Genomic DNA, 18,540 nt, shown 5'->3' on the forward strand with positions numbered 1-18,540 from the left:
TGCTTTTGCTGTGAAGAGAATGTGTCTTTCATAATGAGTGGAGTGAAGCTTGTTCACCATATCACATGCTATGGAGCAACACATCAAAGCATTTGAAGAAAGTCAGCGTTTTTACAGAACAATGTATAAATCTAGAAACATGTCTAAAGACGTCTTCTTGCTTGTTTATGTGACACAAGTTCATACACTGATCATTAGCTGTTTCAATGTGCTATAGATAGATAGATGGATAAGGGGGGTGAAACTGGACCCCTTGAGACGGTTATTGAGACAAAGATGCTCCTGAAACTAAGGAGCATCCTGGACAACATCACCCACCACCTCCATCCGCTCCTACAAAAGCACATGGACCAACAGACTGAGACTACCCAACTCAAAGACCGAGCGCCGCGGGAGGTCTTTTTTTCCGGTGGCAATAAAAACAGAATTCGTCCCTGAAAAAAAATACAATGAAGGGTTTTTTGCCACATTTTCTGCTCTTGCATCTGTTGCACATTGTTTTCTAAACTCTTTTGTATCACTTTTTTTGCACTTTATATTATTTCTTTTTTTATTGTAATATGTTGTGTACAGAGCATGTTACAAAGACAATTTTCCTTAGGATTAATGAAGTTATGTATTCTATTTGATGAATGAATTGAATCGAGATTACTGCATAATAAATAGGTGCGCACGCCAAACCAGCCTTTTAACGGAATATCAGGTGAGCTTATTCATCAGTCAGCTGACTGAGAGCGCTTCTCACAAGTGACTTGGTTGTGCTGTTTGCCATCCGGGGGCGGAGTGTCGCTCAGTCCGGGACGCGGCGCCGCTCCTCTCCTACCTCCTACCTGTCTGTCCGGACCGACAACATGGATCCGGAGAAGGAGAAAGCGGATGTCAGTCTGTACGTGGGCGAGGATTTATTCAACAGATCAACAGAGCCGATACTGACCAAGATAGGAAACGCTGATTCGTCACCACTGGATCGAGACCCGAACGGCATAAACGCGCATTTGAAGGTAAAACAAACTCGCTCTTTGAAAGTGAACGCGTCGGAGCTCGTGGTTGCTATGAGACGACCATAATAACGCGCGAGTGTTTCATGCCGGGACCTCTCAATAGATGGAAGTAGCTGCTTCCTGTGCGCAAATCTATCATCATCTCATTATTTCTCTCAGGTCAGTTTCGAGGATGTGATCGCAGAACCCGCCTCCTCTCAGAGCTTCGATAAAGTGTGGATAGGAAGCAATGCCGCGTTTGAGCTGGTCAAGTTCATCTTCTACCGGGTGCTGTCCACCCTGCTGGCCGTGCCCGTGGCCTTCATGCTGGGGCTGATGTTCGGAGTGCTGAGCTGCATCCACATCTGGTAGGATGGAGCTGTACATCTCTTCCAAGTCATAAAACACAGGGTCACTGAGGGTGATTTTTAAGGGATATCAGTAATGGTTAATAACCATTTGTTGCACAGGAAATATCGGACAGAGAAAAGTCTCGCTATACATTGTTTTAAGCTTCATAAAATCCTCCTAGAATATCTGAATAATAGTTTATACATTTATACAAGCTGAGGAATTTAAATTATTTGTGAACATTTTCACATTCGGAGTCACAATGGTGTTAAATTTCCGCCAACTGCCTGCAGTCACTGGCCTGGGTAGTGGTTACACTATCTTTCCTGGCCCAGTACAAATGTCAGTTCTGGTCCAATATAGACGTTCCATACTCTTTTGGCTCCAAGCCAGGATGGGGATATTAAGCTGCTGCAACATATATTTGCTTGGTCAAACACTGCTGACACACATTAGTGATCCAGCTCAAGTCTACATGTACTGTGCCGAGGAACTTTTATTTGGATAATTACATCATTCTATGTATTTCTACGTGGAGCTGGACCAGGTGTTTCCAGAAATTTGGAGGAAATGAACCACAACGCCAAAGAGCTCATTCATTAAACTCAGGGAAATAACATCTCATGCCCAAAGGCAGACTCGCTGTGGAAAACTGGAAGAAATGTTCCACTTGTAGAGGAACAAAAATGTCACATTAGCGTCAGCGGCATAGTCTGCATTTTAGCAGCATCAGGGGTTTATTTTCTGACCATAGTGGGACATTCTTCAGGCTCACATAGATCCCCTCTAACCTTAAGGTGAGGTCACATGCTTGTGATGATTCCAGAGCACTTTGATGGAGGAAGTCAAGTCAAGTATTCTTCCTCAGATGGATGAGTGGAGAGTCAGTCAATACACCAGGAATGTCAGGAGGGGAAGCCACATAAAAGAGGTGCTGAGATGTTTGTGATCTGTCTCACGGAAGCTCAAAAACACTTGGGTGTGTTGTCACTGAAGAATCTTGTTTAATTTCATCACATTCCGACTGAGCTTTTGTTGGCTGTCCGACCCATCCCAGGGGTCTGTGGCCTTGTTCAAAGGTCTTATTTCGATAACTCAGGAGGTCTGCTAAAATATAAAGCACTTCATATATAGCGGACATCCTCTACCTCTTTAAAATTGTGCACTAAATGGACTTGATTATGTTTGTAAATATTGAAAGCAGCAGTCATCTTTCTTGTTTCTTCTTCACTCATGCCTTTTAAGTAGAAAATTGTACTTGAAAATTGCCCATAAGTAATTGCATATTGGGGTGTGTTATTCATCTTACACAAGATCTAAACACTAGTTCACCTTAAAATAAGTTATTTTATTTTGATAAAATAAATGACATTGTTTGCCTTAAGAGGTTTGCCTAACAAAATGATTTTCGAGATGCATTAGGGGGATAATCTTTCTATTTAGTTTGAAAGTAATAGTGAAAGTAATAGTGAAGTAAACAAAGGTGCATATATGAGTCATGTTTTCAGGAGAAACGCCTGCTTCACAATTCATTCGCTGATTCATCGATGTTTCTGTCCCTGCAGGATACTGATGCCTTTCGTCCGGAGCTTCATGACATTGCTACCATCCATGCAGATGGTGTGGAGAACTGTGACCGACCTGTTCATCACACCACTTTTCCAAAGCATTGGCAAGAGCTTTTCGTCCATCCAGGTCACAGCCACAGAGTAGCTGACGTGAGGAAGTTGACGTGTCAATATTGGGCCTGAGCAGAGAGGTCATGTGACCTTTCTTGTCATCCTATTAATAAGTGACTTTGGGGTTGATGGAAAAAAAAGTGTGATGTGCTGAGCTGCGTTACATCTGCTTTGTATACATTTTGCAGCTCCAGATTGAAGAAAATATGATAAGATTGTCTAATAATTTTCTTCTGCTTTTTAAAGATGAATATATTTACTAAGGTCGGGGGCTTTATTTTTACATGTAGCCTCAAAGGAAACTGTATGTTGAAAATAACAAGTCTTGTTTTAACTTATTGTCACATACTGTGCTATTAATTTTTTTTTTTCTGACTCTGTCTCCGGCGACACTTGCACAGTGAATTTTTATGGCGGTGTAGCTCCAGTACGGGCAGCAGGAAGCTCTAATAAAAAGAAATACGAGGACAAATACTGCGTGTCTTGATTAAATGACTCTTTATCTTCAACTGGGGTATGTTTCATCATCAATATTACGGACAAGATAGTCCGAACTAACAAGGAGATCTGAAAGAATGTTCATCTTCAGATTGTTTTACAATGCTTCCTATAACATTCAGGCAACGGAATAAGGAATTGGCCTGTTCCTTTACAGGCCTACAGGAGGATGGTTGGCTTCCATTCCCTGTCTAGCAGCGTGCGTTTCCTCCATCTGGACCCTATCCACCTTCAAGGAGGTTTAAGAGTGTCACTGTCATTGGTCACCATATTCTATATCTGGAGTAGATTATGCCCAAGCTTTATTTATTTATTTATTTATCTAAAGGAAAAAGGAAAAAAACGATCTTTGTGGCGTTTTGCATTAAAACAATACAGTGTATTACACTGTAAATATATTTTACAATATAAAGTATTAAAGCATTAAAATTGTGACAGCTCAGAACGTGGGAGGACCGCAGAGGCAAGGAGTGGAAACGGGTAAAATAAGGCAAAACATAATTTAATAACAAAAGAAGTGTTGGTACGCAGCCAGCTATGAAAAAAAATGCCAAACAGAAAACGACTCCAACACAGCAAAACACGAGGTACATGTCCACAGTCCAGAGTCCAACATGCCAATTTGAGTCCATGGAACAAGTGCAGAGATCAGTAGTGCCACACACAATCAGGGAACACGTGACACGAACCAAAGCAACAACTGACTCATGGTGTTCAGTGCAGGTGGAGGTCATCGATGGGGATTGCAGTCTGGTGTGATCATGCCAGGCTCTGTCAAGAGGTTACAGAGGAGAGACCAGGAGGAGGAAGCAGTTCCAAAATAAAAGCAGAAGGAGGGGGGGCATGACAAAAATGTCATGCTTTTAAACAGATTGATTTCACATTGACTTCAGCTGTTGGCTGAAACACTTAATGTTTTAATCCAAACATGAATGAGACAAGATGCTTGACACCAGCAGAAGGTGGAGTCTGCAGTTCTGACTTTAGAAGAGAGTTGCCCTAAAGCAAGGTCTGTTTTCCACTGTCATGGAAGATGAGTGTGCAGGTGAGCAGCAAGAAGCATCTCGTAAATCTTCCCACTGACATTGCATAAGTTGCTTTCCTCCTCAGGGATACAGTTGAGGGTCGAAGGAACATGACCGGAGGCCTCGCTGGCTGTCCTGCAGGTCTGCACAGCATCCACGCTGGCTTCTCGAGCCCTGTCAAAATAGTTGAAAGCATCTGTATGATGTATGTATGTGAGACTGGAAATGAGAACGGTGAAGATGGAATACGAACAACAGCAGCTGGCTTTAAAAGAGAGCTGAATGAAAAGAGAAAAGTGTCAGTCGGCCCTCTTGAAATCTGTCCATCAGCACAGATGATGGCAACCGTGAGTTCCAGTAGCCTTGGCAGTGACCCTTGAAATCGCTCTTTGTTTTTGTCCTTATAATGGGACTTGTGCTTATGAGCATGCCAAGCTGGTGATGCAAGCAGGAGAACGTGACATCAGGACAACGCACAAGATCATCATCTCGGCAGTAATGGATATCAGTGTTAAATGAACAGAAAAAAACATTATCTCAGACATGTGAATTTGAATATGAAGCTATGTAGATAGATATTTTTTGTCTTCTCTGGGTTTCTGGATGAACCAAATGCAGGTGGACATAGTGCTGTTCTGTCCGGTGGTGGTTTGGGTTTTGGGTGTTCAGCTTTGTAGCTCTAGTCTACTGTCCCGAGGTGCCCTGTATCTTATCTCCTGCCTCTACTTCTGGCACTGCTCCCATCTGTCATGTGGTGCTGTTGAGGCAAGTTGCCCATGGCAGATGATCAATATTCTTTCAGGTCGCTTTCTTGGAGCAGTGGTCTTATTTCTGTCCAGTCGGGTGCGTCTGGAAGTGGGTTAGCACAATGGGGGTCAGTCTACCTTATCTAATGATGTAGGATTGATATGCTGAGTTGTTGTTCAGTTTGGTTGAACTTTTGTTTCTTTTCTTCATTTTTTTTTGGTGGAGGAATATTGTTCTGAATAAAAAGGTAGTAGACACAACTAGGCTTAAAGTCTGAGTCATAAGGGGCTCGAGGGGGTTGGGAGGCTGAGCAATTGAGAGGGACGCTCTGCACAGGTTTGTTTTTTTATTGCCTGGGGGAATCTGTTGCTACTTTCTGTTGTTAGATAAGATTTGAAACTTTGAGAGTTTGTGTTTCTTTTCACCGAGTGATTTTGAACGTTTACTGTACGTTTAAATCATCTGTGGTTTAAAGATCTCTTTAAAAACATATTGACATTTTTGTTTGCATTTAGCTCTCATTCACTCAGAGTTTCGCAGGTGTCAAACTCTCTCTCATGTCCATCCTGTGGCCCTGCAAGTATCGTATCTCATGAGATGTCATTTTGAGTCAAGCAGGTTTCTATGAGGGTCAAGAGTTTTTTCTCTGGTAGGTCTGGGTATATGCAAGATACCTAGACCAATGTGTGTAGAGTCTGGAGTAAGACACAACAAAGCATTAAGCATCTCATAGTGACACAAGCTTTACACACATCTACACAACCACTGTTTCAAAAAAACAAGCCAAGTAGGAATGAAGGGGCAGAAATTATAAGAACTGTTTTTCACTCTGCTCCTTTTTAATCTCTGAGAAATGCAAGAAGAAACATTGACTGAATTGTATGTTACGCATCAATAATTTCGTTATGTTATATAATAATTAGTCATGTAAGGTATTGACAGAGTGATAATGAAGACTCAAATACACATTCATCGTCCATTCATGTTGGTGTTGGTGCACATTGGACTGTCAATGTCAATGGTACAGAAGTCGACAGGAGGGGTTTGGAGTGTCTTTCAGGTAGGTTGTTGGGGTTTTATCTGGTAAAACATCAAGGCAATGTATGACCTAACAAGCCACGTGGTGAATTGCAAATAACAACTGTATTTTAAGACTTATTTTCCTCTACAGACACACCCAGTGCCCCGAGAGGCTTCCATTAGCTCTCTCACAGCTGAGAAAAGTGTCAGCTGGTGCACTTCCAAGGTGATAGAAGAATGTGAACAAACCAGAGTGACCAGCATCTGTCTCTTCCTCGCTTCTCCACACACTGCTCGGGATTCATCCAAGCTGCGTGTTTATTCCATCCTCTCGTGGAGTCCGCATTTTCTCCTCAAGCTCAAGTGGCACACCTTGCCATTCCCAATTAACGCCCACATTTCCCCGTGAACAAAAAGGCTTTTGATACACGGGCTTGATCCCCTTAGTAAGTCAGTCCAAACCAGTGAGAGCAGAACTCCGGTCCGGAATTGAAGGCTGCTGTGGCAGAGATTGCGGCGCGCTCTAAGGAAACACGTTTTTTTTTCCTGCTCATCAGTGGCGTTAAAGAGCGCTCGCGTCTGGGACAGAGGCAGGAGTCGCGACAGCCCGGGGTCTGTGCATTTGCCTCCGCGCCTCCCACTCGGCTTCTTTCATTGTCGCCGGCAACAACCGTGAACCTGCTCGCACTTGACGACAGCATGACAGGAGGGCTGAAGGACACCGAGACAGACGAGGTACCGACGGGCTCAGATGTAACACACTCATTGATCTCTCTCTTGGATACATGGTTTGAGAAGCGATTTTCCTCACTCGTGTGCGCTATTTTTGAGCGACACTTTTGGCACCCGGTCATGAACGCGTCTGCGGCACTATGTGAGTGAATTTAGAGAAGCGTTGGGTACACATTAGAGTGCAGGCGTGGCATTTGACGCGGTTACCGCTTTTAAAACAGCAGTGCGTAAAGGGAATGCCGGTGCGTAAAATGGTGCGCGCTCCATAATTGCGCAGCATAGAGCAACGCGCAGACCAAAGATCATCGCATAAAACACAGGACTTTGTCGATACAACTTAGGTAAATGTTTTACGTGAATTCAATTTGGATGGGTACATGTTTCGCATTAGAGCGTTGTGATTGATCGGATCACTTTGCTGAAAATAGGATTCAACTGATAAAGCATTTTGGCGTCACAGTTTTTGTCCTCCGGATCATCCGTGTCCGTGGGTGGCGAGGACCCCTTGCGGCTGCTTGTATGGGTGTGGTGCCTCGCTCGGTGATCATTTAAACCCATCCCAGTCGGTGGGGCAGGCTGGTCCACTCGCGGCTCCAGGCTTCCCTCCTCCTCTACACTCTCTCCTCCTCCTCCTCCTCCTTCAGCTCATTCTTCTCCTCTCTGGAACCACGCAGGAATATCTGCAGTCGCCGTTCATCCGAAAACAAGGGAACATTTACAAACCCAACAACAAAGACATGGACAACGAGAGCCTGAACGAGAAGACCTTGGAGGATGTCCACACCAAGGAAATCGATCTCGTCAATCGGGACCCCAAAAACATCAATGAAGACGTGGTGAAGGTCAGTCATTGAGGTCGGACTAACTTGAAAATAAAACTGCTTTTGTGTTCAGTTCAGCATGCATGTGTGACAGCGAAACAGTTGGTTGAAGAAGAAGCGTGTCCTAAGTTTGCGCGCCTCGGTGCGCACTGACCCCCGTCAGTAGTTCTCCCTCACTGACTTTCCCCTATTAGGAAAACCTCTCAGCGGGGACTTTTTTTGGCTCTTTACGCTCATACAAACCATCCACGGGCTTTTCAGACTGACACTTTAACACCTTCAATACTCTCACACTGGCAAAGGAAACACCAGAAGTTTCCTGTTTGTACAGAAGCGGCAGAATTCTTTCCACAAGAGCGCAGCGTGGCAGACTATTTATTGTCTTAACGGAGTTTGCACAGAGGAGAGGTGTGGTGGAGCCACCTGATGCTGCTGCTGGGATCTGCAGCGTTGGAGAGTTGAGGTCAGGCAGCGCTGGCTGTGAGACAGGAGGGGTCTTCTCTTTGAAATGCTTTAAAAAAAAACTGGGAAACACCCAAGAAGGTGGTGAACCGAGGGGATATCCCTCAGCTCTCACTCCTCCCTGCTTTCCTCCCATTATTTCCTCCCTCCCTTAGATGAGTCAGAGGACGTACAAGAAGGCAGTAATGTTTCAATGAATAAAATGGTCAGCGACGGTTGAAGAAAAATCATATTGAACTCCTTTGATCCAATTTGATGGTACTTTCCTCAGCTGATCACATGTGCTCCGATCACGCGGTTAGAATAGAAATCACAAGATAAAATCAATCTGGCACATAATTCTCCCAACATGTGATAGCTCCACAAAGTACGCCACCCCCTCACAGGCGTGGAACTGCAGGAGAGGAGCAAATTGTGCAGGATTTGTGAGCTGTTGTGGGTTTTTGAAATTCCATTTTCCTCCCACAGTCCAAAAGCAAGATTACAGAGCTTTAATTGGCGTCTGTGTGCGGATGTTTGCGCGATGAGTTTGGTAACAATCGCCCAAAGTCACCATGACACACTACAATTAAGTCTTTTTTTTTGGGTGCTTTCAAGTATTTATTGTTGAGCAACCATGCCAATAAGTTATGGCAAGTTTTGTTGCATAGTTCTTGGTTTTTGCATTTAAAAAATAAATAACCCGACAACCCTAAAAGTGGGTGAGCTGTTTGCCTGCCCAGTCATCATCATGTGCACTGTTGATGCTGCCCCTAATGGCAGAAATTATTGAAAAAACATTAGGTTTAATAAGTAAAAAATAGCTCATAAATACCCAGTATGCTATTGTTGTGGATACTAGTGGGTAATTATTGATCATTACTGTTACCATAGTGACATTAGAACTGAAAAATGATAACAACTTCCCCCACAAATCTATGGAGAAATGCTGCCCACTTCAGCTCACTGACTTTCAGCCCTGGCCATATTTTCAAATGCTCAGTGATGTTCAGTGATCAGTTTTCAAAGTGAAAACAGCTTCTTTTTCGCCAGTTAGTGGTTTGTCGTGATGGAGTTCAACGAAGAAGGCTAGAGTGGTACAACATGTTTAGAGTGCACCTAATGACAAACTGCCTTCTATGAACTCATTGTCTGGCTGAGAGACACGTATTTAGCCTCAAAATGTGGAAGCGTTTATCAAGCTCCTGAAAGTTTGCACACTGAAGCACAAAGTAACTGGAGCTACGAGCCTCCCGAGTCTTGTTTGCAAGAATCTTCCATCTCAGGTCTCAGTAATGGAACAGCCAATGGTGCTGGATTCAACTCACTGTCCTGTCATGTTAGCTTTTGTTTGGTCAACGGTCAGTCGGTCTGCTGCATAGAATCAGGCTGGATGGAAAACAGCACTCTACAGTGTCTCTTTGCAGATTGATTGGGATGTCAAGCAGCAGTTTTTAAATAGCTGTGCATTCTCTCTCTGGCCTATAGTGGAGCCGATGACAGCAGTGTGTGTGTGTGTGTGTGTGTGTGTGTGTTTAATTGGCACACGAGCCCAGCTGTCACACACAGGCAGTGGTTTATCTGTGCCAAATGTGACTTTCTGTTGTAGTCTATCGAAGCTCGCCTGCTCTCACAAGTGTCTTGTAAAAATTCATTCATTATGTACAGTAGATACTGTGGTGAACAGGGTTGTGATTCAAACACAGACAGCAGCGAAAAGTCGCCAGTGGTTTAGACAGTAGTGACAAGAGTGTCAACATGCACTCACGTCACGCTGTACTAGAACAAAGTATGCAATGACATGAGTTCCTGCTTCGCCTATTTGGATGGTGTGAGTCTGAATTTTTTTTTTTCTCAAAGCAATAATGACAAATTTAACATCACTCAAGTGGAGACATGAATCCATTCAAAATTTCATTAAGTGTCCCGGACTTCATACCTAACTGCACTGACAATAGTCAGGAAAACGTTAAAAAAATACTCTCTTTAACTATAAAACCTCACCTACGGTTCCACTCAGGTTGGTCCCTTGTCCTGTATGAATAACCTGAAAGGCTCACAACTGACCAGTATTTTTGTTTCTGTCTCTTACTGAACTTCTGTAAGAGGATATCTGACATCATGTTTTCTGCTTGTTGTGGTAACATTGCATGACGCTACCAGAGTCATATCATGCATTTTGGAAGATTCCCTGGCTCATAAGGCAATTTATTTGTTGACGAGTGTTTTGTTCAACCGTAACACTGCTTCGTGACTTGCTGCATGAATATATGAAGCCCATCTGGGGCCACAGGAAGCTCAATGCTGCCCTCTAGATGAGCTGCTGTTTTCATCGTGTGACGTAGGCGTCAACTCAGAGGTATTTTGAGGTCAACGAGACATTCTTGCCAAGTGGAAGCGTGTGCTCGGTGAGCCCCCAATGAAAGGCACACGCAGGGAATCCCCTGTAGCAACACACACACTCTTCAATCCACGGTGACCACACACCCACACACGACAACAACCACACACAGACAACGCTGTATTCCCGCTATCAAATCCACACAAGCTGCTCTCCTCAAGCTGCTGCAGCTGCTCTCAATCACCTGGCCACATCAAACAGGATCCGTTACTGGCAAGCAATGAAGAGTTTACCCAGCATGGAGAGATGTTTTCCTCTGGTGGAGCTGTGGAGCTTTATTTAGCAGGAGAGGAGTGGAAATGTCCCCAGTGGAGGGAGAGAAATGTGAACGGCAGTTGTGAGTTAGAATCCTGTGGAGGTCAAAATAGAAAGTACACGCACAGTCCCAGTGGAGCACTCATTCCTACTTTGGATTGGAAGGAGATCATGAAACTGGGCAGTTGAGTTGGGGAGTTTTGCCCTCATCCCGTCTGAGACTTATGAGTTGGTTGTGCTTCTTTATTCTTTTCAGGCTACTACATTAGGACACACTTCTCTGTCAGTCAGACAAGACGCTCATGAAGCCATACAAATGAGCGGCCGGAGGTCTCATTCAAAGCCTATGCAAAGAGAACAAATGTGACCAAAGTACCTCACGTGTGACCTTTTGATACTTTTTATTTGATGGCCATTCAAACTCATGATACAAGATGTTCACTTTGAAGTTGAAAAACAAGTATCGTCTACACACTGGTTTACATCCAAGTCAATACAAACAAAGGTCGAGTGCACAGACTTTTGGGCTATGATAGAGAACATGAGTCTCAGGTGTGGAAACGCAAGGGAAGTAATAAAAGTTAGCATGAATGAGATTCTAAAATGAAGATTGATGAATGATAGTAAATACAGATTACATCATCTGTAATCTGTAAGAGAATAAATGTTGACAGTTTACATTTATTTCTTCGTCATTATTGCATATTTTTCTAACAAAGATTAGTTTAATAAATGCAACCAACCTATTGGCAGAAAATGGATCGCACCCAAATTTCCATCACTAGTTTGAACACATGATGTTGGTGAGACTTTTCAGATGAAAGAAAGGAAGCACTTCAAATTAAACGTCAGATAACACTCAGCTCAACCGAAGCCAGCATTACACAGGGCTGCCAAATATATCAAACAAAGAGTGCTCTGACACCATTGGGAACCCACTTTGTCAATTCAAGTGGACAGTCTGAAGATACAGTTCTGGAAATAACTCATCTTATTTACTCACTAATATGGTTGCCATGACGACAGGTCACACGCTGCCTCATCAGACTCAGGCATGGGTCTGTTTTACTGAATTAGCGTGCTTTTGTTTGTTTGGTTTCAGTCAGATATAAGTTGATTTCTTTTTTAAAGAAAAACCTTGGACTTGTATGTGGATAGAATTTAATGGTTCAAGTGACATGACCTTAAATAACTAACTCCATGAGCATTGAGTCTAACAAATACATTGGTGATCTTTTGCGTCACACTGTACTTATTGGCAGTGTAACTATCAAAATATTCAAAGTACCCAGCATGGTGCTCACTTTTAACAATGCTTTAGTCAGTTGAATGTGTCTCAGACTCCAGTGTGTGTCTCAGACAGTGGGAGGTTTCTTGCAGACTTGTTTGGTAGCACCCTCCATTGCTTGGGTGCATCTCTGAACTGACTCACAAGTGAACTACTACATTGTCACTCCCAAGGTGTCAAATAGCCAATACTCTCAAGTGGACTTTTGTGCCCAATGTTGACACACAGGTTTGTCGATTGAGTTTTCCCTCATGTGGCATTTTGTGATGCTCAATGCGAATATTTTGGATGAGGATGGTAAATACAGGTTGACAAGCATTAGCTGTCATGGTTACCACACATCTGATCCACAAGAGCTGTGTGAAGATCACGATCGCATGCTGTACCTGGATCACAAAAGCAGATAGGAAGACACAGTACCACAAAGAAACTCAACAAAAATGTCCAGTGAAGCAGTATTGAAGTATTTCAAAACAGTTTTGTGCAAATGACACCATAATGCATCTGGGTCTAATATCACAGATAATCTAGTTTATGTCTAAAGAATAAAAAAAAAGAATCATTTTTAGCTGAGAGTGAAGTCATGGTGCTGGGGTCCTGTGTAAAATGCCAGTGATTGTTTAGTCAGTGGGCCAACTGACTCGGCTGTGAGTTCAGCTGACTGTGACATGGACTTTTCACCACGGCCTTTGTTGACTGATTTACCAGAGTCAGTTTCTGTTTCAGGTAGTAGCTGAAGTAGCTCTGTAAAAGTTGCCCACCATGACTCCACATGGGCCACAAACAGAAATGAAAGTTGGAAAATAAAGAGCAGCAAACAGTCTGGCTTTATGAAGTCCGAGCGCTGCACGTCCTGCTGTGGTGGTGTTTGTACCTCGCAGCAGAAGGCTCTCATTTAGCCTCAGTCACAGTTCTGGAAACTGGCATGGAGTGGCTCCGCTCTTAAATTTGCTGCAGTGGAAAGATTTAATGGTCGCGAGCTGGTTTGTGTGGCTGCAGTCAGACGTGTAGGTGAGCGCTGCCAGTTGGTGCTATAAAGCCAATCGTAGGCTCCGTGTGAAGGAGTTGGATATGCTTCCATGTCCAAATTCACCACAAATTATTTCATTTGCCAACTTCACAAAAGCTAATGATCAACTAGTTCCATGAGTTCCATGAAAGCTCATTTTCAGAGCACAGTGGGTGGCACTTTTAGTTCAAAACTGATGTGTTGTTTCATTGAAATGGCTGTGTAAATGCAAAGCTCTTATCACAGAGAGTGCCCTCTAGTGGGCGGTGAAAATTAGAACACTGTTTCATGAAGCTTCATCTGCCCATCAGGAGTAGAAAGTACAGACCGCTGAAGTGGCAGTACTGGTACAGAGCTAATATTGTCAGTGATTTCATACCTGTTTTATATCTGTGAGGTAATGGCTCCTATAGTACTGGTGGTGTTACTACTGACATACTGGAGTAGAAGTGATAATAAAAAAATATCAGCGTCCATAGAAGCATTTTCACTTAAACACATTATGTCTCCACAAATATTAGACATATCAGACAGCTCTCTTTGTTCAGTCCTCTCAGCCGGATCCTACTGTCAGAGTTCCAGAGAGTAGACTTTAGCTTCCACATCCCAAGTGTGGTGACTCTAAGTGACTGGAGGGTAAATATTGACTCGGGCTTTATCGAGAATCAAGACGGATTGGAGGCAAACTTTGCGATCTATTTGTGGTGTTTGAACAATTTTCACTGTCCTATTTTTATCACTTGCACATAACCCACGCAGTAATGAGGTCAGTGTGTGTCTCCAAAATCACAATTGTCAGTGGTTCCTTCGTGGTGTAACTTGGTGTTTCGTTGTGTCAAATGAGTTTTTTTTCCCTCCACTTCATCATAGCCCTCCATGGAGTTGGTGTCATGAGCAACTAAACCTCTGGAAGGTGTGAAAATATCATTGGAGTTGTGTGTCTAGCAAACAGGCAGTTGACTCCACCTGTTGACAGTTGGGTTTGGCCCATACGACCGAGGGCTGCTTTGGACCCAATCCATTGTTGTTGGTGTCTTTCTATGGTTGGCACGCAGCATTGCAAGCTTTAAAACACATGGGTCGTGATGTCTTTCTTCTTCTTCTTCCAACTGTCTAATTACACACTTAAATTGCTGCCCCCTACTGGTTGATTCCATCTTCCTTTTACAGTAGCCTATACTTTCAAAAATAGGTCTGTTGTTTTCGGGAAAGCGAGGGTTTTGTTCCTTGTTATTTTCTGTTTCCCACCACACAATAATGTTACCTCTTTAGTGCGCTTCTCTTGGTTTTCTTTTTCATTTCTAGGCAGCTTTGAAAACACCAGAGGAAGAGATCGAATGAGAAAAGATGTGTGTTTCAGCCTGTGCACAGCCTAGTCATTGAATGTTCTTGCAGCTTGCCACCGCACTCACGCAGCGTCTCAGCACAGCCTGTTTAACCAACAATCAAAGCGGACATTGTTGTGCTTCCCTACATCAATAATACAAGCTTATTTTAATAGTGGGGAGGGAAACAAGCTGTGGCTTGGTGTTACATCTCTTGAGAGGGAAATAGAAAAGAAATTAAACAAATAAATGTACACAGTATAATTTAAGCCTGTATGTTTGTAATGATATGCGGAAAAGTCGGTTTAGAAACTTTGCCCCTTTATAAAATTAATGCAAAAACATAGCTGTAGCAAGTACATTGACATATCTATAGCCAACAATAGTGGTGTTGAAAGAGGCCAACAGACTTTGGAAGTCTTGCAGCTGGAGGAAGTCTGAGGAAACCAGTTCTGCATTATAGTGGAGAGTGTGAAACTTGTAGCCCTTGACTATTAAAATAGTCCACATGTCAACATTTCGCGAGGTGGACATGGCGTCCAACATTTAAATATTTGAAGTGCTTTTTTTCTGAGGATGTTTTTTCAATTTTTTTTTCAGGTCGACTTTGAAGATGTGATTGCCGAGCCAGCTGGCACATACAGCTTCGACGGCGTGTGGAAAGCAAGCTTCACCACCTTCACCGTCACCAAGTACTGGTGTTACCGGCTGCTGACAGCCGTGGTGGGAATCCCCCTGGCCATCATCTGGGGCATCTTCTTTGCCATCCTGTCCTTCGTGCACATCTGGGCCGTGGTCCCGTGCGTGAAGAGCTACATGATCGAGATCCACTGCATCAGCCGTGTCTACTCCATCTGCGTGCACACCTTCCTGGACCCGCTGTTCGAGGCCATGGGCAAGTGTCTGGGCGGCATCCGAATCCGCACCGTCAAGGAGGTGTAGTGAGGAAGAGGAGGAGGCGACTTTACAAGAAGAGGATCAGACCTCTGGGGTGTATCCACAGATGGACGGGGGACGTTCAGAGATAAAGGGGCATGGTCTTGAAGAACCTGGTTCCACCTCTTTCTACTGGTGCTGGTGAAACCAAGCGGGTGGGAAATAAAAGGGACATTTCGTGAGGGGTTTTGTTTGTGTTCTAGTTTTTTTCAATACTATTCTCAAAGCATGGTTCCCACTGTTAACTCAAAATCTGTTCTGAACTGTTTCATTGGACTTGTTTGCTGGGATGTTGAGCCCTAAACACGGAGAGAGTGCTGTCGAATTCCAGCTGACTCGGCAGAAGCCGCGCAGGGATGCCCTGTGTGACCCGCTCCAGTATATAAATCCCAGCAAAGCTCCACCCCTAAGCCCCCTCCGCCTGGCTATCCAGCAGTCTGACACACTGAACCAGCCCTTGTTCCTGCACCTCGCCGTCCACCACCGTCACACTCACCACACCGCCGCTCTCTGCACCCGCTTCTTACTTTGCTCATCATGACATGAGAGAATGTTTTGTTATCTGTGAGGCTTCTTAATGCAGCAAAGCTTGTCTGTCCTTAACTGTTAAAATGAAGAACTCTTTTGGGGGGGAGGGGTTAACCGGACCACAATACCTTTCAGCAGCTTGCATCCAAACAACTTCTAATCTTTCATTCAAAATGACACAGTGTTGTTTGAAAAACTGCAGGGAGAAGATTCCTCCACCAGCTGCCAATGCTCCAGCGTACCACCAGCTAAAATCTTGTATTGTTGCACTCTTACTATAGGTTAAGTCTTTACATCAGCAAAACTTTGTTGCACCTCACAAAAGAAAACAAAAGGTGGAAAGTGACGTCCAACATGCTTTTACACTTATCAGCACCTTTTTGTATCCATGAATGAGAAGCATTTACTAAAAAGATTAATATATGTTATTGGCTATTTATCAACACATATTCCTAATTTCTTTTTTTTTTTTTTTTTTTTGCTTTGTTTAACCCCTAAATAAAAGCAATTAAATACATATAGATTTATGTGTTGTTTTGGTTTGGTTTTTGCCCTGTTGGATGATCAATGCATTAGTAATTTATTTAATTTGTTTAGCGGCAAGATGGTGTCTAAGAAAATATTTCAAGAAAAAAGCATTGCTCAGTAAATGAAATGAACAACTTATGTTCCCCAATAATTAATTAAAAAATAAATAGTTACATTACTAAAACCCTTGGTGCTTCATCTCCCTCAAGCAATTATTTTCCATTGCAGCTTCTGCAGTAACTCATCAAAACATTCATCTCCTCCACCCCAATGAGATCCAGTGAATAATGGGGTGAGAGTGTTTCTGTGATGCGTTTAGGGGATTATAGTGTATCAAGACATGTGCACGCTGAGACTCGACCTGCTGTCTTCTCACATGGATGATGATATCACAGCTTCTTGAACTGAAGCTCTAACGGAGACATGTTATACAAGATGTGTTATTTTCCTTCTGCTTTTTCTTTTTTGACTGTACAATATCACGCTGTGCACATTAAAGTTTAATACAATCTGCCTTGTATTTGGCTTTTATTTTCTGGTGACTGCAAACACATGATGTGAATAACGGTAGTGTTCTTCTTGTGATGGTGAGTCACAGCAAATTGAGTTGAGCTATGACTCATATTCGATACTGCTTCTATTCTGTCACACACCGATGTTCAAAGAAGACAAAAAAAAAAAAATACGATGCCACAGCACCCTCTTTTTCCAACCCGGTTGTCATGGATACAAACACACACACAAAAGTTCTTTACTGAAAAATGAGAACAGTGTGAAAATAAAAAAAAACAAGTCACATGTCAACTCAACCTTTTAAAGCTGGATTCAGAGTTCATCTGGCATGAAAGTGTGGCAGAATAAAATGCTCAGAATTTGCTTCAGCAACAGGTAATGTTGGAAACTGATTTATGTATGAGATCATTTTTAATTTCTTACTTTTGTCCATCAATTTTTTTTCAGCTTGTCAGCTAAAGAAAACCTGCGGAAAAGACGCTTTAAAAATCTACAATTCAGTTAAGCGGAGCTTTATTTCACGTCTTACTGCGCCCACCAATGTACAGAAGGTCAGATACTAATGAGACAGATATTAGTATTTAAAGACTAATTTCATTAAAATTGTGTGTTTAAAAATGACATTTATGTTTATTTATGTTATATTTATTATGTGCAACAATCTGTGTGTACTGTGCCTCGATTATTTTATTTATTTTATATTTTATTTGCCTTACAAAATGACATGAACTACTGACTATATTAAATTAAACAGGGTAACTTGATCATTTGAACACCCATTTGCCATCGCAGAGAAAATAAACATCTTAAAAAGTGCTTTCAGAGACACGGCAGGGGAAGAATGGAGTCATTCAGTATGTTGACGTTTGAGAAAGCACCATGCAACACTCCCCTCTGGTGGAAGATATGGATAATTGCATGCAAAGGCATCGTTGCGAGGGTTTTCTGAATGAACTCCTTTATATTCCTCTACATGTCGAGTGGGAAATAAAGTCTGCCATTTTTAACTGTAAGAAATTAATTACATTTCAACCATTTAAAGTAAGTACTTATTACTTACATTGCAGCAGTGCAGTATGTCGATATCCCAACTTTGGACATCCATTCATTTGAACACAGTGTGACACCTGTCATGGTTGTTGTTGTTTTACCAGTAGCCACGTAACCTGTTTTTCTGTTTGTTTATTAATGACTCAACCACCATTCAAAATCCCAACAGTCTTGACCCTGGTCCCACATTCTATGTAAAGGAAGTTGGCCTCAGATGACTCTCCAAACTCACCATGTTGCACTCAATTTCTGATTTAAACAGCCCTGTTGTCAGCACTTCGCACTTGTTTTAAATCATATGGTCAAACCCTGTAAATCATCTGCAATCTGTGGTTCGGGCCATGTTTGCTATTAGCTGCAATAAAACACTCAAAAAAAGTGTATTGTGTGTCACAAGTCAAGGGACCAGTAAA

At 42.7% G+C, this 18,540-nt stretch overlaps 2 protein-coding genes across 3 annotated transcripts; both read left to right on the forward strand.

The window, feature by feature from the left end:
• Positions 1–777: 777 nt before the first annotated feature.
• cav2 (caveolin 2) lies at positions 778–3,470 on the forward strand. The gene is made up of 3 exons (XM_053886066.1): positions 778–1,001; positions 1,161–1,348; positions 2,897–3,470. The coding sequence occupies exons 1-3, from the start codon at positions 852–854 to the stop codon at positions 3,042–3,044; spliced, it is 486 nt and encodes a 161-aa protein (XP_053742041.1). The 5' UTR covers positions 778–851; the 3' UTR covers positions 3,045–3,470.
• Positions 3,471–6,675: 3,205 nt separating this feature from the next.
• On the forward strand, positions 6,676–17,078 carry cav1 (caveolin 1). Of its 2 annotated transcripts, none has more exons than XM_053885529.1 (3): positions 6,676–7,035; positions 7,707–7,874; positions 15,173–17,078. In XM_053885529.1, exons 1-3 carry the CDS (start codon positions 7,000–7,002, stop codon positions 15,512–15,514), a joined length of 546 nt encoding a protein of 181 aa, XP_053741504.1. In that variant the 5' UTR covers positions 6,676–6,999; the 3' UTR covers positions 15,515–17,078. The 2 variants fall into 2 exon arrangements, with proteins under 2 accessions (XP_053741504.1, XP_053741505.1); XM_053885530.1 differs by lacking the exon at positions 6,676–7,035 and adding an exon at positions 7,063–7,174.
• The last annotated feature ends 1,462 nt before the right edge of the window (positions 17,079–18,540 follow it).

This window comes from Synchiropus splendidus, chromosome 14 (genome assembly GCF_027744825.2).
Source record: "Synchiropus splendidus isolate RoL2022-P1 chromosome 14, RoL_Sspl_1.0, whole genome shotgun sequence".
NCBI lineage: Eukaryota > Metazoa > Chordata > Actinopteri > Syngnathiformes > Callionymidae > Synchiropus > Synchiropus splendidus.

Excerpts from the sequence above, each read along its gene's own strand:
- cav2 (XM_053886066.1), top strand. The coding sequence starts at position 852 with ATGGATCCGGAGAAGGAGAAAGCGGATGTCAGTCTGTACGTGGGCGAG. Across the intron at positions 1,002-1,160 it reads GCATAAACGCGCATTTGAAG|GTCAGTTTCGAGGATGTGAT; the intron begins GTAAAACAAACT and ends TATTTCTCTCAG. Across the intron at positions 1,349-2,896 it reads CTGAGCTGCATCCACATCTG|GATACTGATGCCTTTCGTCC; the intron begins GTAGGATGGAGC and ends CTGTCCCTGCAG.
- cav1 (XM_053885529.1), top strand. The coding sequence starts at position 7,000 with ATGACAGGAGGGCTGAAGGACACCGAGACAGACGAG. Across the intron at positions 7,036-7,706 it reads AGGACACCGAGACAGACGAG|GAATATCTGCAGTCGCCGTT; the intron begins GTACCGACGGGC and ends GGAACCACGCAG. Across the intron at positions 7,875-15,172 it reads TCAATGAAGACGTGGTGAAG|GTCGACTTTGAAGATGTGAT; the intron begins GTCAGTCATTGA and ends TTTTTTTTTCAG.